The sequence below is a fragment of the Metschnikowia bicuspidata genome (assembly GCF_001664035.1).
Source record: "Metschnikowia bicuspidata var. bicuspidata NRRL YB-4993 chromosome Unknown METBIscaffold_1, whole genome shotgun sequence".
Lineage (NCBI taxonomy): Eukaryota > Fungi > Ascomycota > Pichiomycetes > Serinales > Metschnikowiaceae > Metschnikowia > Metschnikowia bicuspidata.
Genome location: NW_017387731.1, coordinates 2,872,871 through 2,891,892, shown reverse-complemented (window position 1 = coordinate 2,891,892; position 19,022 = coordinate 2,872,871). Strand labels below are relative to the sequence as shown.

The window sequence follows — 19,022 nt, the reverse complement described above, 5'->3', positions numbered from 1 at the left end:
GATGACGAGACTACCCAAAGTCAAGTCAATCGTCGTGATTTCAACCGTGTTCTCACTGATCGTCACCGCGAAAACCAGGCTGAGGAAGAACGTAATGGCAATGGCCACCGCGCGAATTCCTAGTTTCATAGCGGATAAGTGTGTGGGAAAAATCTAGGGAGCCAGGTCAGGTAGCCGGATATCCCAGCTTTAAGACTTTATTCGGCATCTGTTTTTTCTTCGGAGTGAGCTGCATAAATGTTACGAGATCTTTATTTTGATTGGCGGTGACTTCAATGTTTTTGCAGCTCACCTACTATGCACGTTATGTGCAGGATATTTCTCAGAGCACTAATGTACAGCTTAAAGGCAATACGAATCGCATTGGCAATAACAAAGCGGTTCACCAGAATTTCCTTCCAATTTATTGTATCTAAAGATGTGAATCTTTAAAGTCAAAAACGAAGTGGATTGCCACAGTGCTGGCCGCCTTTGCTCCTAAATCTGCTCAGTCCGACCTCTTCCGAAATTCTTAAAAGAGATTTCGGATCCTTCTCTCGCTATACCTTTTTGGGAATAAGAATCCCAATTCCACATGTGCGAATAAAAATCAACACACTGACTACCTCGCCCAGGGAATCTTCCGCATGGGTAATGGGACATGCAAGATATATCATGCGCAGTAACTATACGCGCGTTTTCCCGGTTTCTCGACCGCACATTCCTAATCTTTAAAAATTAAAGACCCTCACCTGAGTTAGTGTGGTCGTGGAGAAATTTACTTTGCTTTGAGCACAAGAAATGCACACAATATTTTGAAAGAATATGTAAGTTGCTGAAAGCTTTTTGGTATATTTCTACATCTGGGCTAGAGACTCCGTCCATGGACTGAGCATGTATCTGCATTCAAAATGCATGGTGCACCTTAATGCAGCTCAAATGCAATCTTCGCCTCGCACATGAATTTGCTCGCCATGCTTGCAGAGCCAATGTTTTGTCTTTTCTTAGCACACAACCGTATATACAGGGGCATATAATCTCTTGAGAAGTTCAGAATTAATCGTCCGTATGGTGACGCTCCCAGAATTAGTTATATTTACCCAATATGACTCCCTGTTCGCTTTCTAAGTACTAGATGTATCACCTTGTAAGCTTTACTTACATACGCTGAATCTAGTCACCGATCTAAGAATTAGCCTCTTCTTATAGTGGGCGCAGTTGCAATGTCAACCATTTTGGGGCGCTCGACTCTTATTGGCAGACCGAGGATAAACCTGCCCATTTGGCAAAGCGCGAAATCTATATTCAGCTCGTACTAGTTGGCTTTGTTTTCTCATGCAATGCAAGCGCATCAGCGTGCGTCCTCAAAGTCTAAAAGATAAACCTTTAGAAGTATCTCTCTACACAGGGTCATGACTTGGTATTTTCTTTGGCCATTAAGCCTCAAGAGCTCCATCGGCTGGTTCTTTGTCATCATAACCTCCGTGGGACTCCTCTGCGTTACCAGTGCATTAAACATAAAACTGTCAAAAAATTTAGTACCTGTAAATATTCGCTACAGTCGCGTCGGGCAACTTGAACTGCATGTTCTATCGAATGTTCGCATTGTCAAGAAAATATAGTCGAAATACGGTATCGAGCGGGGCGCTCAGCGATCCTTCATTGGGCGGGGCCCGGGCCCACAGAATCACGCAATTTCCGATAGTCTTCCCGAATCTTCCAAAGGTTGTCCCGTACGTGGAAAACAAGCAAGGGCGAACCCTACATTCCCGAGTAGTAGTGAATTTCTAATATTCGTATTTGGGGTAGGGACAGCGCAGAGTCACGAGAACTTAGGTGGTCCATCGCCACATCAGAAAATGACTTAAAGTTTGACACGGGTTTATTGTTCTTTTGTGATCCTTGCGCCCCTATTCTGAAAAGCTAAAGCGCCATCAAATTAGGTTTTGTGAAGGGTGAATTCTTCCATAGAGCGCCAATCCAAATTAATTTCTTTTTCGTTTCTATGACTTGCTCAAGAAAGGAGGTCATTTTAGTGCACACGGGTTCCTGTCTTTCTAGTTGACCTTTGTTCGAAAATATGAACATCATAGTATGGAGAATGTGAACGTACTCACCTACCAACATATTATTTCTTCTCTTCTGCTCCATGTCCCAAACTCCTACGCCACTATCTTGGGACTTGACCACTCGTGTCGCTGGTCATGTGAATTCCGAGATTCAAGCCCCCTCAGAGGTGCCCTCCAAACCCAGATATTGAGCTGAGCATTTGGTATTCGCCTGACGACTTTACACATGTAGCCTTCGCGAACTGTAACTACACAAAATAGAGGATACTGCTTCAAAAATTAATACCATGAGCTAGCTCAAAATTTCATAATAAGCTTCTTCTTTAGGTTGTGCTGCTATTTTACTATTTGTGGGTAGAAAATAAACGAAGGTATCCCCAATTACAGCCGAGCTTAAATTGAGGTGGGCGTAATTTTATACTTTACAAATTGATAAAGTACAATAAAGTAAAACAGAATGAACAATTTGCGCATTTAAAAATTCACCACATATATTTACTTCAAATCTAGCACCACACGAAAAGTAAAGCTTTCTCGGACCTACCTTAAAGGCTTTCGAGACTCATTAGTCAACGAAAATCACGAATTAATGTGAATTTGGGAGAAGCTATTATCGAGCCTGGCTCGTCTTGCGCGCTCCAAATTTTATCGTGAAGAGAGGTTTTATTTATGTACAGGTTCGGGAAGCAACCTTGAGAAATAAATGGCTCAGGAGACCTGCTCATGCAAAAATGGATTTCGAGCGTAGAAGCTGAGGCTAATTATTGGTAAATTTGGATCATAATAAAGGACAAGGAATTTGAGGCAAAATGCTCGGTTTGCAAGATCTGCGGCTCAGAATACATCTGGTTTACTTGCCTGATATCTCCCCAATTCTAGCATAAATGCAAGGTGGAAAAAATGAAACTGTATGAGACTTCCTAGATCTAAATGACGGGAATGGGACTTGTGCCTTCCCAGAAAAATCCGAGTCCATGTCAGCGTAGATTCTCATTGCAAGCATAAGGAGCTTCCGTATTTCTAAAGAGCTCAGTCTCAATTAATTATGTCTTATCTTAGTTTTGCAAAAATGTTCGGGTGAACTTGATCTCTAGACTCTTCAAGCTGCGTGAGATTACTGTCTGTGCAAGGTTACCATTTCAAACTTATCGAAACAGCTAAACACGATAATACTGTGGTGCCTGAACTCACCTTCCCAAAAAACTCAATGGATTATACCGAAAAAAAATAATTCAAGAGAGAATGCCCATATTATTGATTCCAATGGTCGTGACTTCCCTAACGAAGAAGCCGCATGGCAATTTATTGTGCTATAAGCCGCAAGATTCAAGCAATTAGCAAGGGACTTCGCAAAATATCTGCACATCTTTATCTCTTTTCATTAAAGTCTCTTCAAAATTGAAATAAAAGAGAGACGTTTTTGTATCCTGCCTTTAGATGTCAGGAATGGATCGATGGAGATCGTGAAAAAGAAGGAACTTTAATACAATAATACCGAGTGTGCATGCAAACAAGCATGCACTTGAAGGATCTGCGATCAGAGACTTCAAACAATTTATCCTAAATTTGACTCAGCCAGTAAACACAAACTTATTGGATTTCGATACCATTGACTTTTAGGAATTGCGCACTCACTATAGTTTGGACTTTAGAGTATACGAGCTGTTGTAATTTCTCAACACATACACCGACCATGAGAAAGGCTAAGGGACAAAATGTGTGTAGAATATACTAAAATCAGAATGATCTTTATCCAAAAGGATAGAAATTGCGGCTTATGCAACACCATTCACCCAGTTTGCCGAAGGCAAAAGAATAAGTGAGCACTCATACTGAGTTTATATGGACTTTCTTACTGTGGAGCAGATGGAATTTGCGAGAAATTATGTCACTTAAGCAATAGACGCATTTTGCTTGTGGATATTGTATAGGTCATCGAGGGCATACTCTATGGCACATCTGGACCAAAGAAGAGGAAACAATGGCCAAACCGATCTTTCCCCAACTAAAATCCAGTAAGGGATGTTTTCTAAGGTTCGGTGAACATCAAATACTCGGCCAAAGTCTCGTAGCAAGTATCGAAGCTCTGGAACGACGGTAATTTCTCTAAGACTTGTTGCCATCTGCGCATTTGTGGGCTTCTCGTCTATACAGAGTCTCTTAACAATTTCAGGAAGCAATCCGAACTTGTTCAATAGCTCAAGGCGATGTTGTAATTCCATTCCTACCACATTTTTTACGTGTTTTGATAAGGTAAATCCAGCGTCTTGAGGCATCTGCTTCATTTTAGAGACAGATAGCTTTAGCTTGGGAGACCCTTCCTCAAGATGCCACCCCGCAACGTTTCTCTGATCGTATACTTTTGTATCCGATTTGACCCTTCCATACGTGTTGTGGTGTTTCAAGTCGTTATTGATCAAAGGAGCCAAGTACGGCCTCGCTAAGCTATTAATGAAATGATTGACATTAAAAAGCTCCGTGAGTCGTGTATATGGAGACGTTTTATCCAAGAACCTCGTGAATGAGTTCTTAGAAGATGTTTTTTCTCCACAGACACTAGAACGAAAGTATTGTCGCAGGTAGGTAGCGTCTTGTGGTTTCAAAAAAGATATATTCTGATTGGGCTCAATTGGAACGATATCACCTTTGAAACCTTTGACGTACAATTGCACATTGTCAGATAGGACACCAGTTCCTATAGAAGCATATATTGCGGTCCATATGATCACATTAGGGGCTGTGATATAGTTCAACAACGTGGGAATAGCCAAATGTGTCGGGTGAACAACAATGTTCAAGATTCTCTGTGTCCTCAAGTACGCTTCCTCAAATGTCATATCTCCTATCGTATCTCTCACAAACTTCAAAAATATAAGAATATCTTGCGAGTAGCCTTTGCGCACAACATTTTCGATGACATTCCCATAGCGCTCATCCACGTCGTGATTGAGCTGGTCCACATTTCCCATGACACCAGTTATACTCACAAGAACCGGATTAAGCTCGTTTTCGGGTAGAGTGCAAACCAAGGAAGCAACTGCGGCACCTATCGCACTTCCACCAATAACTCTTGGAAGAAGCCCTCTGAAATAGAGTGCTCTCACAACGCCAAGATGGCAAAGACCAAAAAGAGACCCGCCTTGGAGAATAAGGGCCGTGCATCCAAAGCTCTGACGAGCATCATGAAAAAAATTGATCTTGAGCTGTTTACTGTTCATGATAAAATCATCTTCAGGTTCTGAGTTGATGCTCTCGTTCAAGTAGTTTAGGCAGTCGAGCACTTCTAGAATATATTCCTGTATTTTGAATTTGGTGCCCAAATATGACTTTGTATAGAGCTTCTTCTGAGCAATGCCTGCGAAATTTCTGATCAAGCCGGACCGCAAAAGAGACATCATAAGCCTTGTGTCTCCATCGAGCCTAGCTTCTTTAAGCACGGACATACGATCATCTATGAGAAGGTAATCGTAGTGTTGAGACACGAAGTTTTGTCTCCACAAATCCATGTTTGTGAGCCGATCGATTTCGGCTACGATGTCTTTGAATTCATGGTAGTTCTGTACATTTTGAAGCACTTTGAGGGCTTCTTTGAGGTCGTCTTTTTGTCTGTGTAAGTTGTAAAGCTTTTTGAACCAGAACATCCAGATATCTAGCATGAAATCAATGAGCACCCAGATAAATGTGGGGATGTGGTTCACCACGAAGGTGAGCACAGGAAGAACAAAGATAGCCGAGGCTTGTCGAAGCATCTGAGCTAGCTGGTGAAATCTCTAAAAGTCGGGCTGAATAACAATTTTCTATCTTAAAGAATACTTTCACTTGCAGGACCACAAGAAGCTGGGTCGAGATTATTAGTTGTATGCGGAAGTGAGGGTGCGGGAGGGCTGCGGAGATATTGTATGTGCAATACCCAAGATACGAATATGGGGGAGCGCCCTGAAATTAATAAGGCGCTATACAGAATTGATGTATCTCCAAAAAGTGAGCGGAAGCTATATAATGACCGAATTGTGTTTAGACAGAAAGCAAGAAAGCAGATATGAGAAAAAGGAGCTCTGCCCGTACACTGCCATCAATGGACCCATGGAAGCGCCGCACCCATCGCTCATCCGCAGAACACGTGACCACAAAACTTTTATTCTCATCTCCATCAGGAATTAGGCCATCGGAGCTGCTTGAACACTCAACTTTTCAGATGTCGTCCTCCAAGCAAAGGGTTCAGCAGGTCAAAAACCCCGTTTTGCCAGCAAAGACTACGCCGGAGCAGAAGTACTGGAAGGGATATGTCAATCCGCAATTAATCAAAGAAAACTTTCCCATTTCGCATATACATTTCAACCCAGTTTCTCCGCATGACTTTGCTGTAACATCTTCCACGAGGATCCAGGTTTTCTCGTCTAAAACCAGGCAAGTCATCAAAACATTCTCAAGATTCAAAGACACCGTCTACTCAGGTGAGTACAGATATGACGGGAAGCTTCTTGTAGCGGCAGATGCCCTGGGTCTAGTGTCCGTATTCGATGCGTACCAGCCAAGAAGTTTGTTGATCAGTTTGAATCCATCGTCACATCCCTCGCATGTTGCAAAGTTTCATCCTACTGTTGGCAACCAGTTGGTCACAGGCTCGGACGACCGCTCGCTTAGACTCTACGATATTGCGCAGACCACGTCGGGGCCCATTGCCCAATTTGGCGAGTCTTTCCACGGGGACTATATTAGAAGCGTGAATTTCATCCCAGGGAACCCCAACTTGCTCACCACTGGATGTTATGATGGAGTCGTGAGAATCTTCGATACCAGACTGCTGCTGTTGGTGGCCAAGTTCAACCACGACAATCCTGTTGAGGATGTTCTTGCCCTTTCGCCAACGACACTAGTCTCTGCGGGGGGTCCTCAAGTCAAGGTATGGGATCTTTCGCGAGGATCCAAGATCCACGAGTTCAACAACTTCACGAAGACTGCCACGACCTTGCATAATACGGGCGACCGAGGATTGCTTGTCGGTTCTTTGGACGGGCACGTGAAGATCTTTGATTACACCACGCCAAACTGGGACGTCAAATTCGGCTGGAAGTTCGGTTCGGGCGGCGTTTTGTGCTCTGCGGTGTCTCCGAACTTCAAGCATTTTGCCACCGGATTGACCTCTGGATTGCTCTCGATCAGAACGAGAAAAATGGAGCCGAAGAGCATTAACGAAAAGCAGGCAAAGAGCAGCGCGTATGCGAGAATTGTCAAGGGAGCAGACTACTTGGGAACCGAGGAACATCGTGTCATTCAGTCCAGCAGTGCACGGTCGAAGAAACTCAAACAATTCGAGAGACACTTGAACGCTTTCAAGTGGTCCGAGGCCCTAGATAGCGCGGTGTCGACTGGCTTACCATCCGAGCAGACGGTGACGCTTTTGAACGAGCTCAAGAAGAGAGGAAAGGTCCGGATTTCGTTGCACGGCAGGGACGAGATTTCACTCATGCCGATTCTTCTGTGGCTCACGAAAAACTTGGACGACGTGCGGTCCTTCAACATAATCTGTGACTTCATTGCAGTGATTCTCGAAATGTACGGCAGTCTCGTTGACAAGAGCGTGGCGCTCGAAGAGGCGTTTGGCAGCTTGGCCAAGAGAGTCAACATGGAGGTGAAGAAGTGCAAGGAGGCCAACGAAATCAGTGGTATGTTGGAGTTGTTGGCGGTCTAGACCCCCTTTGAAACAGAATATGTGTATTATAATAGACGTCATTATTGGCTCGGACAAAGGGACGTCGCCCACCGCGCTGGAGGGATGCCGAGAGGGGCGCTACCAGTTGGCCCGGCGCCGCTTCTTCCGGGGCTTGTGCTTCTCAGCATCACTTTGACACGCGGCAGAGCAGTACCACTTCTGTGTTTTGTACCTCGAGACCTCGGCACGGTTGAGGAGCCCGACACATTTGTAATGGAACCACTCGCCATTCTTGCATTTTGCAAAGTCGCAGGCAATCATGTCGCCGAACGAGGGCTGGTGGCAGAAACAGTAGCGCTCGGGCTCGCCAGGCGCCGCCTTGGCAGACCGGGCCTGGGCGCTGGAATTTTGCGAGCGACGGGATTCCGCCGGCCGTGCCTCCACATCTGTTGCCAGCCGTGTCCCAGGCCTGTGCTCTGAGGACACGGAGCCCCGTGACTCCAAGCGCCGTCGCCCGGTGGAAACCGAGGACGTGCGGCCCAGGGCCGCGGAGGCCGCGTTTTCTGCCATGCCCGTCGCCCGGGGCAAGCCCGGCCCACCCAGGCGCCCTGGCCGGCTCTTTGCTCCCAGAGAGGCCGCCAAAGCCGCGGGCCGCACGCCCCGGTCCCGCGCTTTCGGGAGCTTGAGGATGATTTTGACGCCGGAGGACCGCCCGGGCACGTGCTTGATGACCACGTTCCGCAGCCCGTGGAGCACGCGCTCCTGAAGCGCCTCCACCTGCGAGGCCAACGGGTTTTCCCGGTAGTGCTCGTCCAACTGCAGCTTCAACAACTCGCTGCTCGCACGTGGCTCGGGCGCCTGCGGCGCCTGTGCCGTGACGCGAAGCAAGCCCACGCCTCGCCGTAGCATCGCCCCGTGCGTCTTCATTTGGATCCCTAGACTCTCTAGTTCGGCCACCGCCTCCCTATTCCAGCGCTGGATCTTCAGGCGCAGTTCCTGATACGCATGCAAAAACCCCTGCCGATCGGGCTGCTGGTGGACATGGCTGGGGCGGACGTGCCGGAGCAAATCATGGAGCTTTTGTCTCTCGGAGTCGGCGGCTAAGTTGCACGCCTGCACCACCCAAAGCGACCGCACAATGTCGCAGGGCAAATGGTCCACGGTGGAGATGTACGTGCTGTATACCGAACTCGAGCTCTTGACCACGCTTGCCATCGTCTGGTCTTGCTATTGAGAAGTTGCGGCGCGGGTGGAAAAGAGAGGCGGGAGGAAAAGACAGGTTTTAGTGGAGGAGATGTTTGTGAGGCTCTTATGGCTGGGACATACGCGGCGCGGCACGCTATGTGCAGGCGCCCATTGTCTCGGCAAACGTTGTCTCGCCAAACCGCCTGGTCCAGCACCGCGTCATGGTTGAAAAAATGGATCGCCAGAAACAAACCGAGATCAGATGAGCACAAAAAAGAGTAGAAAAAAAAGTAAAGACGGCAGTAAAAACTTGCAAAAGGCTACAGGCCAGGGACTCCCGGGGCTTGATCTAGGGGGTGCAGCATACATTAACTAAACATACAGCGGCGGAAGCTAGAGGACCAGACACGCTTAGTTCTCCAAGTCCTTCTTCAAGGTACCCATGAAGGCTCTCTTCTCGGCTGGGGTCTGGAATCTACCCTTACCGAACTTGGAGGCAGTGTCGATCCACTTCAAGTTGACCTTCTCCAAAGCTCTTCTGGAGGTGTCCACGTACAAGGACTTTCTCAAGGTGACAATTCTCTTTCTGACACCTGGGATGGAACCCTTCAACAAGACAAAGTCGTTCTTGACGTTACCGTATCTGACGAAACCGCCCAATGGGTTGATGGTCTTCTTGGTTCTGTCGAACTCGGTGGCACCGTTGGCCTCGTCAGCACCGGATCCAACTCTGTAGACCTTGTGGTTGATCGAGGTTCTGTGGTGGTAACCGTTTTGACCGGCTCTGGCAACAGTCCAGTTAACGTTGGCTGGGTGCCAAGCACCAATACAAGCAACCTTTCTCAAACCTCTGTGGGTCTTTCTTGGCAACTTCTTGGTACCCCATCTGTGGGTGACACCCTCGAAACCGTGACCCTTGGTGACGGCAACAACGTCAATCATCTCGTTCTGCTCGAAAACAGAGTCGACGGTGACGGTCTTCTCAAAGTGCTCCTTGGCCCAGTTGACCTTGTCCTCGGTGGAACCACCGTTGATCTGGATCTCGGCCAAGTGAGCCTTCTTCTGAGACAATGGCGTGTTCTTGATCTGGGTGTGGACCAACACTCTGACGACAGAGGCGTACTTGGTGATTCTGGCCAACTCACGGTTGATCTCGTCGGCGTTCTGGGCGTACTTGGCGGAGTACTTGGTGAAAGCCTTCTTCTTGGACTTGTACCAGTTCTTGTAGAATCTTCTCTTGACTTCGTCAGAAAGGTGCTCAGCCCACACAGTGGTCAAAGATCTCAAGCCTCTTGGGGTCTCGACGTAACCGACAACACCGACAACAACCATGGCTGGGGTGTCGACAACGGTGGCAGCCTCGACAACCTCACGCTTGTGCATCTTAGAACCTGGTCTGTCCAAGTCTCTGACAATGGTGGTCATACCAGCCTTGTAACCAAGGAAGGCAGTCAAAGCAACAGGCTTAGACTTGATGTCCTTTGGGAAGGACTTGACCTTACCTCTGTGAGAGGAGGCTCTCTTTCTTGGGAGGAAACCCAACGAACCGTGTCTTGGTGCTTCGTACTTTCTGTGGGACATGTTTTCTGAATGAAGTGAGGAAAAGAGAAGAGAAGGGAAAGTGAAAACTTTTTCGCGAACAAAAGCTACTGCCTCTCATCGGCCGGGTAACGCTGCGAGCAATGCGCAGGAAAGCATCTGAGAAGGCGTGCAGACAGCCGCGAACATGCAGGAGCGCGCTCCATCCAACGGGCAAGATGCCGGACCGTAGCCGTTACCGTGGAGCCATTGGAGATGAAGCGGGCTTGAAGCGAGTGGGTTTTGGAAATCTCTGCCTTCTTCCGCAATGTATGCATTTGTGTATTCTGGTCTTCATCCGTAGATGGTGGTGCCGTCAAGCGCTGACCACCAGATTCCGAGATAAACTTCTCAAACCGGCCTTTGGTTCTCAACTGCTACTACAGGAGTCGCCCGATGCAACAAGCTGCGGCAAGGCGACTTGTGTTCCGTCTGTTTCATTCCTTTACAATGCGACCGTATGGACCTGAGTCTAGTAATTACTCCAGAATCTCCTTGTCATGTATAATGAAAAAGTGTATCTGCCGCCGAACCGAGTGGTCTCGTGCAACATTAGATGAGTGCCTTCGACATGTAGTATATGTGACAGCAGCCCCACCAAACTAGCTCGGATCTCTGGTTTGGTGGACCAGCGGTAAGGATCTAACTCACATAACATTCACCAAACAAATGAATCACTTTAGTGGTGTATCGTGGATTGTGAACTCCCTCAAAACTAGACCACGCCCATTCCGAAAATCAAGCGCTTTGTTTAGTAATCCACTAAAGTGCCTCCATACAGACCAAAGTTTTGGGCCATTCGGAAAAGGTACCACTGAGATCCTCACTCCAGAGCTCTAGAGCCTCCTTGCCAAAGTCCTGCGCCAGGCCATCGCGGGTGTTATTGGAATCCACTCCAGTAACGCGTGCGTCCATTCGTATTCTGTAGCGTATTGAAGCTTGTGAAAAGACGAATCTCTGAGTTCTACGAGGCTTCACTGGGCATCCTGGCACATAAACCTCCTTTTCAACAGGACAAATCTTAAATCAAGACAGGCGACAAGTGAGATCAGTCGCGCCTGAAAACCCTTCGAAGGGCGGTTCTAGCATCTGCGCTCTCAAACGGTGTATCGGAGCGGCTCCTGTCAATGACTAGGTCCTGCGTATCTACGGAGAAGCCATTGTTTGAGCCTTGTCGCTCCGAATATAGATGCGTTGTCTCTTCCAGCCCCCCACTGAAATACTCGGGCACATGATTCAGCGCGCCGTAATCGTGAGCTTGAAGCTCTATTAAATGACTGATGGAAGAATCGAGCTCGGTTCTATCATGTTTCAAATTGCCGGGGCCAAATAATGCCTCGCAGCTCGCACTTTTTAAGTAGTCAGTGCTTACGTTGGTTCCCTTGGATTCCCCGTCAAATGCGCAGCTCATTGTCGGAAGCAGGTGGGTTCTTCCAGCTGCATGGAAGCCAACGCCCGAGTCTTCAATGACATGCGAGCTTTGTAAGTTTCCCGTGTTGTCATGCGTCGTATTAGTGGCAATGCTGGTTTTACTCACTTCACTCAGAAATACCATACCCAGTCTATCTATAAGAGCTGCTTGGCCGGTTTCGTCAACCACCAACTCAAAACCAAAAAGATCGAGGTCTTCTTCTGCGCCGTATTGTGGTTGTACAGCGAAAGGTGGACCGGTGGCTTGTGGCGACTCTTTGACTGTTTTGTCAAGATTTTCCCCACATGTTCCAGCAGACCTCACAGTTGGTTTATCCCTTGGCGAGACAGAAACTCGCCGCCTGGAGATTCTCGACAGGCTGTCATGCTGAAGAACAATCACAGGTTCTAGTGCACTATCATTGGAGATGCTTTGTAAAGAAGAAGATTGTGACAGGTCATTCACGAAATTAGACAAGCCTTCTAGGACTTGAGTGTGGAGAGAATTTCTTCCCTGGGAGGTGGTGTAGGATCTCGACTCCTCAGCCAGGAGTTCATCGATCCTCAGAATATGGGGTGCATCCAAAGGCAGAGAAAAGTTGCCGGATCTTCTGCGTTTTCTGCAATGAGGCGAGGGGAAGACTTTCATCACTGGTGTATAGGAATCAGGCTCGCCCCCTTTGAGAACTTGGCTGGAAGTGAGCTCGGCATTGGGGCCTCCTGCCAGAGGAGAAGATTCAAGCTGCATCGTGAATGTCGAAAACGCATCTTGCGGCTTTTCAGCTTTAGGGGGTCTTCCTCTTTTTCGCCTCACCGGTGGGTCTGGTTGATTAGCGGGCTCGGACATCAATACAGACATGTGCACTGACAACAACGACCGCGGAATAAAATCAAGAAAGAAGTGAACAAGAACAAGTGTGTTTGGAATAAGGGCCACCGAGAAGCAGCGAGGCAGAAGTGAGTCGACAGGGTACGGGACTTTTAATCAGCAGAGGACGCCGCAGGCGCAGACATAAGGAAGCCAGCTCTCTAACAATGGCGCAGGTCCAGAAAAGTAACGGCGGCACCCAAGGATCTCTTTACGTAAGTCAGTATACAGAATCAGCCAGTTTGGGGCAAAAGAAGGAGAATGAGTGGCCAGAAAACAGCGCCGACAATGAAGATGAACAAAGGAATGCTTGTTTAGGAGGCAGTATGCACCACCGGCCACAATTGATGTCTATCAAAAATGGGCGAGGCACTGCGTAGACGCCTCGCCAATGTGGGAATCATTAGCCGGTTTGAGCTTCCAAAGCGAAATACGAGAATACATGGATATTCAAAGAGAGATTCTTCTTCGTCGAGGCATGCCCCAAGCGTGCCCGAAAACATGCTGCGAGATTGAGATTCAGCGAAAACACACTGCAAGATTTGAATACTTCTGCTTTCCCGGCATGGAACTCCATGTACGCAGGCATGTCTGTAAGGTGAGGGCCGGGCTTAAGAAGCAAATAGTAAATTGGGGGAAGGGAAAGGAAGAACGAGTCCAGAAAAGGCCTCGAATCTTGCTCACTGTAACCATGCCCCTCAGCTTCGATTCAAGCGCTTGCTCTTGGAGCTGGCAGCCATTGTTCAATATTTGGTTTGCCCGGTCCGTGCTATGGAGGCGCGGCGAGCGGGCGTGGTTTCATGCACGTAATTTGAGCACTTCTGGCTAGGATGCTACGAGAGCAATAGCTGCAGGACAGAGATTGTGAGCTCGGCCTTCGAGAATGAAGTGGCCAACAGTTACCTGGAGTGGCCCTGAATAGCAGCGGGCCACATGGCTCCAAAATGGGGCTGTCGTGCGTTTGCGGCAATTCTAGAATAGGACGCTGCAACGATAATGTCTATGCACGTTGCACGAATGTTTTTATGCTCGTTGCAACGATAACGTCCATCCACGTTGCAACCATACCGTCTATCTTCATTGCAAGGATGATGTGCTTCTCTGCCTCTTGGGGTTCGCGTCAGCCTCATGCGCAGATCTGCGCAATTTTGCAAAGACTACTGCTGAAGAAAGATGGCGAATGCAAGAGGTCATTTCGCATCTACCTTGGCTGAGAAAGGGCCCGAGAGCCGACTTTCGAGGAAGCTCACGTGCCCAAACTCTACAGCCAAAAACGTCTGTTCTTGATTCGATGGCTTTCATGGGGCAGCCAAAATTAGCCATTTTTTCTCGTGGTGGCGTCAATGGGGGGCCCAGTCAAAATGCGGCTCCATGAACACCTGCTCGGATTTAGGCCCGGTATTGGCGAGACGGGCCCGACTGGCAGAAGAGCGCGCCGCCCATTTTGGATAGAGGCAAATCCAGAAGAGCAAGAATATGCCCTGTGCTTCCAAGCCGAAAAGCGCCCCGGGCCGGCCAGCTTCTCTGCATCGCAACGCACTAGTTTTGGTTTCATACACTGGCCCATTTTTTGCGGGTTAAAAACTTTCTTTACGGAATTACACCATACTTGTCCTGTGGTCCCAGTCGCGCGAGGGCAAAAGTATGACTGGTGGCAGTAGTTTGCTTGCGGGCCAGGCCTGCGGTTTCAAATAATGGGATTCGAAATGACGAGGCCGCACCTCAACGAAAACAGTCGCCAGTGGTCTGCCCCATCATTTAGACTGGCGGCTTGGTCCCCATTTTCGCGGAGGCGTTTTTTGCCACTATGCGCCATCACTGGCCCCAGGCCGCAATCCTTCGTTTGCTCGTTTACGCGCCTCGCACATATAACGCGAACATCAGCCGGCCCAACTTTTCCTGTTGCCACCACCCCAGCTTGTGTCTCAAATGTCGAAACTCAACCCCACAACCACACACCGCGAGTTCTCGGGGGTCCCGGGAGCCTTGGCTATTGCCACGGGGTTGCCGGTAATTCTCGTGCTTTTCTACTATCTTTGCAACGAGACCTATTCGGTCCAGGGCATCTCAGTTAGCGTGGAGCAGGTGCGAGCACAGCTTCCACAAAGCCTCCACGAGTTTGCGCAATTGTGCTTTGACAAGCAGTGCTGGGCAGCGTACACTGCGTGGTTCTCTATTCTCGCAGTGTTGGACATCTACGCGCCCGGAAAAGATATTCCCGGGGTGACGTTGAGAGACGGCACGCGGCTCATGTACCGCATCAACGGCACATCCATGTCGGGCTTGTTGTTCGCGTTGCTTTTGGCAAGACTCCTCTCGCTGGAAAACTACTTCATGCCGGAGCTCCAGTTTCTCTACGACAACCAATTGAAGTTGACCTTGACCACGATCATCGCGTCGTTCGCCATGTCGTTTTTCGTGTACGCCATGTCGTTCATTCCCTTGCGCAGGCCCAACGGCGCCGACACCAAGGAGAGGATCCTCGCCGTGCCGGGAAACACCGGGAACCCCATCTACGACTGGTTCATTGGCCGCGAGTTGAACCCTCGGATCGGCGCGTGGGACATCAAGTTGTTCTGCGAGTTGAGACCAGGCATGCTTCTCTTGTTCTTGATCAACTTGTCGTGCGCCCACAACCAGTACCACACCACCGGCAAGGTCACCGACGCCATGATGCTCGTCAATTTCCTCGAGGCGTTCTACATCTTCGATGGAGTTTTGAACGAGGAAGGCTGTTTGACGATGATCGATATTGCCACGGACGGGTTCGGCTTCATGTTGGCCTTTGGGGACTTGGCCTGGCTCCCCTGGTCGTACTCCTTGCAATGCCGGTACTTGGCGCTCCCCCAGAACTACTATGAGTTGGGCCCCACTAGAACGGTGCTCATCCTCGTCACCAGCTTCGTTGGCTACTACATCTTCCTGTCGTCGAACCAGCAGAAGTCCGACTTCAAGAACGGAAAGTTGGACCACATGGACAGCATCTCCACGCCCACCGGGTCGAAGCTTCTCGTGGACGGATGGTGGAAGCTCAGCCAGCACATCAATTACTTTGGCGACTGGATCATAGGGTGGTCGTGGTGCTTGCCGACAGGCTCCATGACCGTGTTCACGTACTTCTACGTGATCTACTTTGCGACCTTGTTGATCCACAGGCAGACCCGGGACGAGGCCAAGTGCAGAGACAAGTACGGCAAGGCCTGGGAAGAGTACGAGCGGCGGGTGCCCTACAAGATCGTGCCCTACGTGTACTGAGCCTGCTGGCTGGATGTGCTTTGTGGGTCTGTTTTTTGGGTGCATAGTTCGTGGAGAACGAGTGTATGGTTGTGCGTAGTTATTGGACTGCGAGAGTATGGTAGTACATAGTTCTTGGATACCCAGTATTGGACTACGAATGTATGGAAGGGTCTTCTGTTTCATCAAATACTCCCAACTCTTCTACAGATTGCACAACGAACGTATTGAAGTACAGGGTTAGTGGACTTTGAATGTGTGAATAAGCAAGCGACATTCTTTGTCAAATTCATGTATTCCAGAATAAGCTCAAACACTGGCGCATGGAAATTCAGGTAAGGAATCTTCTTTGTAAGTTGCACAAGCAATTGCAAGCTCTGCGGGTCTACGAACGTATCGCACTGCATAGTTGTTGGAGTACGGACGTATAATTGGACGTAGTTAGTGGAGCACGAAGGTATGATAGTACAGGGTGGCTGTACTACGAACGTATGGTAGCTGATAGTTATTGATCAAATGTGTAGTAGTACATAGTAATTGCGTTGCCTATGGTAATTAGCAGCTATTGATGAAATGTAGAGTAGTACATAGTAATTGCACTACGTATGGTAGTACATATTGCATTACGGACGGATGGTAGATAATGGCTAATTAATTGACGAGTGCATATACCTAATAGTTGCCTTATGGTAGTACATCGCAATTGCACTACGAAAGTATGATCGTACATAGTTCTTGGACTTCGAGGGTATGGTACTACATAGTAATTGCATTACGAACGGATGGCTGTTGGTAGTTATTTAGTAATGAGTGGAGCAGTACATGGTAATTGCACTAACGTATAGTAGTACCTACTAATTACACTACGAACGTACGGTAGTACCTGGTAATTGCACCACGAACTTATAGGAGTACATGGCAATGCACTGCAAGCGTACGATTTATTAATTTAACATTAGATGGGTTAGAAGATACAGTTAAATATATATATAAATATCTTTAGAAATCATTAATGAATAATACATATTTTATCAAATGATTATAAATAATCTTAAAATTTACTATTCATTATCTTTCCACATCTTTTATTATATAACTCTGTCATGTTTTGATTCGGTTGTAAACGTATAGTTTTAGTACAGATAATTCTACTTCAAAAGAAGCACAATTACTTATAGAAATTAAAAAAAATAAATTTGCATTGCGAACGGCTAACTGGACATAGTTTTTGGACTACAAAGGTATAGTAGTACAGAGTTGTTAGACCACGAATGTACGGTAGTACATAGCAAATGCACTACGAACGTAAGGTAGTACTATGATTGCATTCCGAATATACAATTGCACATGGTTAGTGGACGATATAAATAGCAGTGCATAGTATTTGCACTACAAACGGATGGTAGAAGATAGTTAGTGGACTACGAACGTACGCTAGAACATAGTTCTTGGACTACGAACGTACGTTAGTACATAGTTCCTGGACTACGAGTGAATGGTCGTACATAGATAGCGGACTACGAACTGATGGTAGTACAGAGTTAGTGGACTACGAGAGTATAGCAGTACATAGTTGTTGCACTACAAATGCACCATAGTACACAGTTAGTTCTGGCACTACGAACGGATGGTAGTACATACTTCTTGGACTACAAATGTACAGTAGTACACAGTTATGGCACTACGAAACGGATGGGAGCATAATGATTTCATAACGATCGTATAGCAGTACATAGTTGGTGGACTACGAACGTATGGTAGTTGATAGTAATTGCAAGAACGCACGGGAGTCTAGTTGCACTACGCACGTAGAGCAGTACACGGTACTTGCACCACGCACATAAAGCAGTGCCGACCGCACCACAAGCGCACGGGACTACAATGCTTGCATCCCAAACGTACAAGTGTACACAGTCAGTGGCCACGAGCGTGCGGCGCACGCGGCGCCCCGGCACCGCCCCGCCTACTCGGTTTTCTTCTCGTACTCGACCTGCTTCTCGAAGCTCCGGTAGGACAACTCGATGGACGTGATCCAGCCCACCGCCGTGAGCGACACGTACACCAAGAACAAGCACACGAGCAACACCAGCCACACGCCCGGGGTGAAGAACTGGTACTTCGTGAAGAGATTCAGGGGGGCCGCCGCGCCCGCCGGCGCCGGGCCCGCGCCCGCCGCGGCTTGCCGGTCGTCGCCCCAGCGCGAGCCCACGGCCGAATCCTGCGCCGCGATCAACGACTCCGCGATCCCAAAGTCCGTCTCCGCGTCCACGAGCTCGTCCGCGTCCGGGAGCTCGTCCGCGCCCACGAGCTCGTCCGCGTCCGGGAGCTCGTCCGCGGCCCGCTTGGCGGGTGCGCCGGGCCCGAGGTGCAACTTGTCGCTGAGCAACTGTCTGAAGGATTCAGGGGAGCCCGCCGCGCGGAACGCCGGCTTGCCCTGCACCACCACGTGGCCGGCGCCCAAGTACTCGGCCACCGTGTGTGTGGCCGCGTCGTCCACGTCCACCACAATGACGTTGGCAGACACGTCGCTGGCGCGGGCGGGCGCCCGGTCCAAGTACACGACCGAACACGCCGGGGCCACCGGGAAGTCCACGGCCGCGCCGGGCGCGTAGTGCACGTGCGGGAGAAACGTGGCGCCGGCGTCCCCGACCGGCGGCGCGGCGCGGCCCAAGCGGCCCACGCGGAAAACCGTCAATTGCTCGCCGGGAAACTGCAAGCAGAAGTCGGCCGTGAGCTTTTCGAACGCCCGGCTGAGGCCGCCCGCCGGCGTGATGTACGCGCCGTCCACGGCGAGCGGCTGCGAGGAGAAAAACGCCGCGGTGTCGGCAAACGCCATCGCGGAGCTAGCGCAAGCTGCCAAGGCGGTCAACTTCATGGTGCTAGAGGTGGGGAGGAAGAGAGGGCGGAAGACGGGGGTCGTTTATCGTTTATCGCGCGGGCGGCGGGCGCGCGTCACGTGACCGCGCGGCCCTGGGTGCCCGCCGCGGCCGGGGCCTGCGGCCCTGAAGGCCGGTCTCCATACTCCTCCTCCCCCCACCCCAACCCA

General features: G+C 49.1%; 7 protein-coding genes across 7 annotated transcripts; 2 read left to right on the top strand and 5 right to left on the bottom strand.

Moving 5' to 3' along the window:
• Positions 1-3,940: 3,940 nt before the first annotated feature.
• On the bottom strand, positions 3,941-5,797 carry METBIDRAFT_76625 (bifunctional triglyceride lipase/lysophosphatidylethanolamine acyltransferase; the record flags this gene model as incomplete). The annotated part of the gene is made up of 1 exon (XM_018858563.1): positions 3,941-5,797. The coding sequence occupies one exon, from the start codon at positions 5,795-5,797 to the stop codon at positions 3,941-3,943; it is 1,857 nt and encodes a 618-aa protein (XP_018714122.1).
• A 446-nt stretch (positions 5,798-6,243) lies between these two features.
• UTP15 (snoRNA-binding rRNA-processing protein) lies at positions 6,244-7,740 on the top strand (the record flags this gene model as incomplete). Its single annotated transcript, XM_018856475.1, has 1 exon — positions 6,244-7,740. One exon carries the CDS (start codon positions 6,244-6,246, stop codon positions 7,738-7,740), a length of 1,497 nt encoding a protein of 498 aa, XP_018714121.1.
• Positions 7,741-7,839: 99 nt separating this feature from the next.
• Positions 7,840-8,916, bottom strand: METBIDRAFT_76623 (uncharacterized protein; the record flags this gene model as incomplete). The annotated part of the gene is made up of 2 exons (XM_018858562.1): positions 7,840-8,079; positions 8,359-8,916. 2 exons carry the CDS (start codon positions 8,914-8,916, stop codon positions 7,840-7,842), a joined length of 798 nt encoding a protein of 265 aa, XP_018714120.1.
• Positions 8,917-9,297: 381 nt separating this feature from the next.
• Positions 9,298-10,467, bottom strand: RPL3 (60S ribosomal protein uL3; the record flags this gene model as incomplete). Its single annotated transcript, XM_018859479.1, has 1 exon — positions 9,298-10,467. One exon carries the CDS (start codon positions 10,465-10,467, stop codon positions 9,298-9,300), a length of 1,170 nt encoding a protein of 389 aa, XP_018714119.1.
• A 1,045-nt stretch (positions 10,468-11,512) lies between these two features.
• METBIDRAFT_9885 (uncharacterized protein) lies at positions 11,513-12,733 on the bottom strand (the record flags this gene model as incomplete). The annotated part of the gene is made up of 1 exon (XM_018859478.1): positions 11,513-12,733. The coding sequence occupies one exon, from the start codon at positions 12,731-12,733 to the stop codon at positions 11,513-11,515; it is 1,221 nt and encodes a 406-aa protein (XP_018714118.1).
• Positions 12,734-14,671: 1,938 nt separating this feature from the next.
• On the top strand, positions 14,672-15,997 carry ERG24 (delta(14)-sterol reductase; the record flags this gene model as incomplete). The annotated part of the gene is made up of 1 exon (XM_018856866.1): positions 14,672-15,997. The coding sequence occupies one exon, from the start codon at positions 14,672-14,674 to the stop codon at positions 15,995-15,997; it is 1,326 nt and encodes a 441-aa protein (XP_018714117.1).
• Positions 15,998-17,669: 1,672 nt separating this feature from the next.
• Positions 17,670-18,940, bottom strand: ABG1 (Abg1p). The gene has a single exon (XM_018855548.1). It carries the CDS (start codon positions 18,849-18,851, stop codon positions 17,940-17,942), a length of 912 nt encoding a protein of 303 aa, XP_018714116.1. The 5' UTR covers positions 18,852-18,940; the 3' UTR covers positions 17,670-17,939.
• Between the last annotated feature and the right edge of the window lie 82 nt (positions 18,941-19,022).

Excerpts from the sequence above, each read along its gene's own strand:
- ABG1 (XM_018855548.1), bottom strand. The coding sequence starts at position 18,851 with ATGAAGTTGACCGCCTTGGCAGCTTGCGCTAGCTCCGCGATGGCGTTT.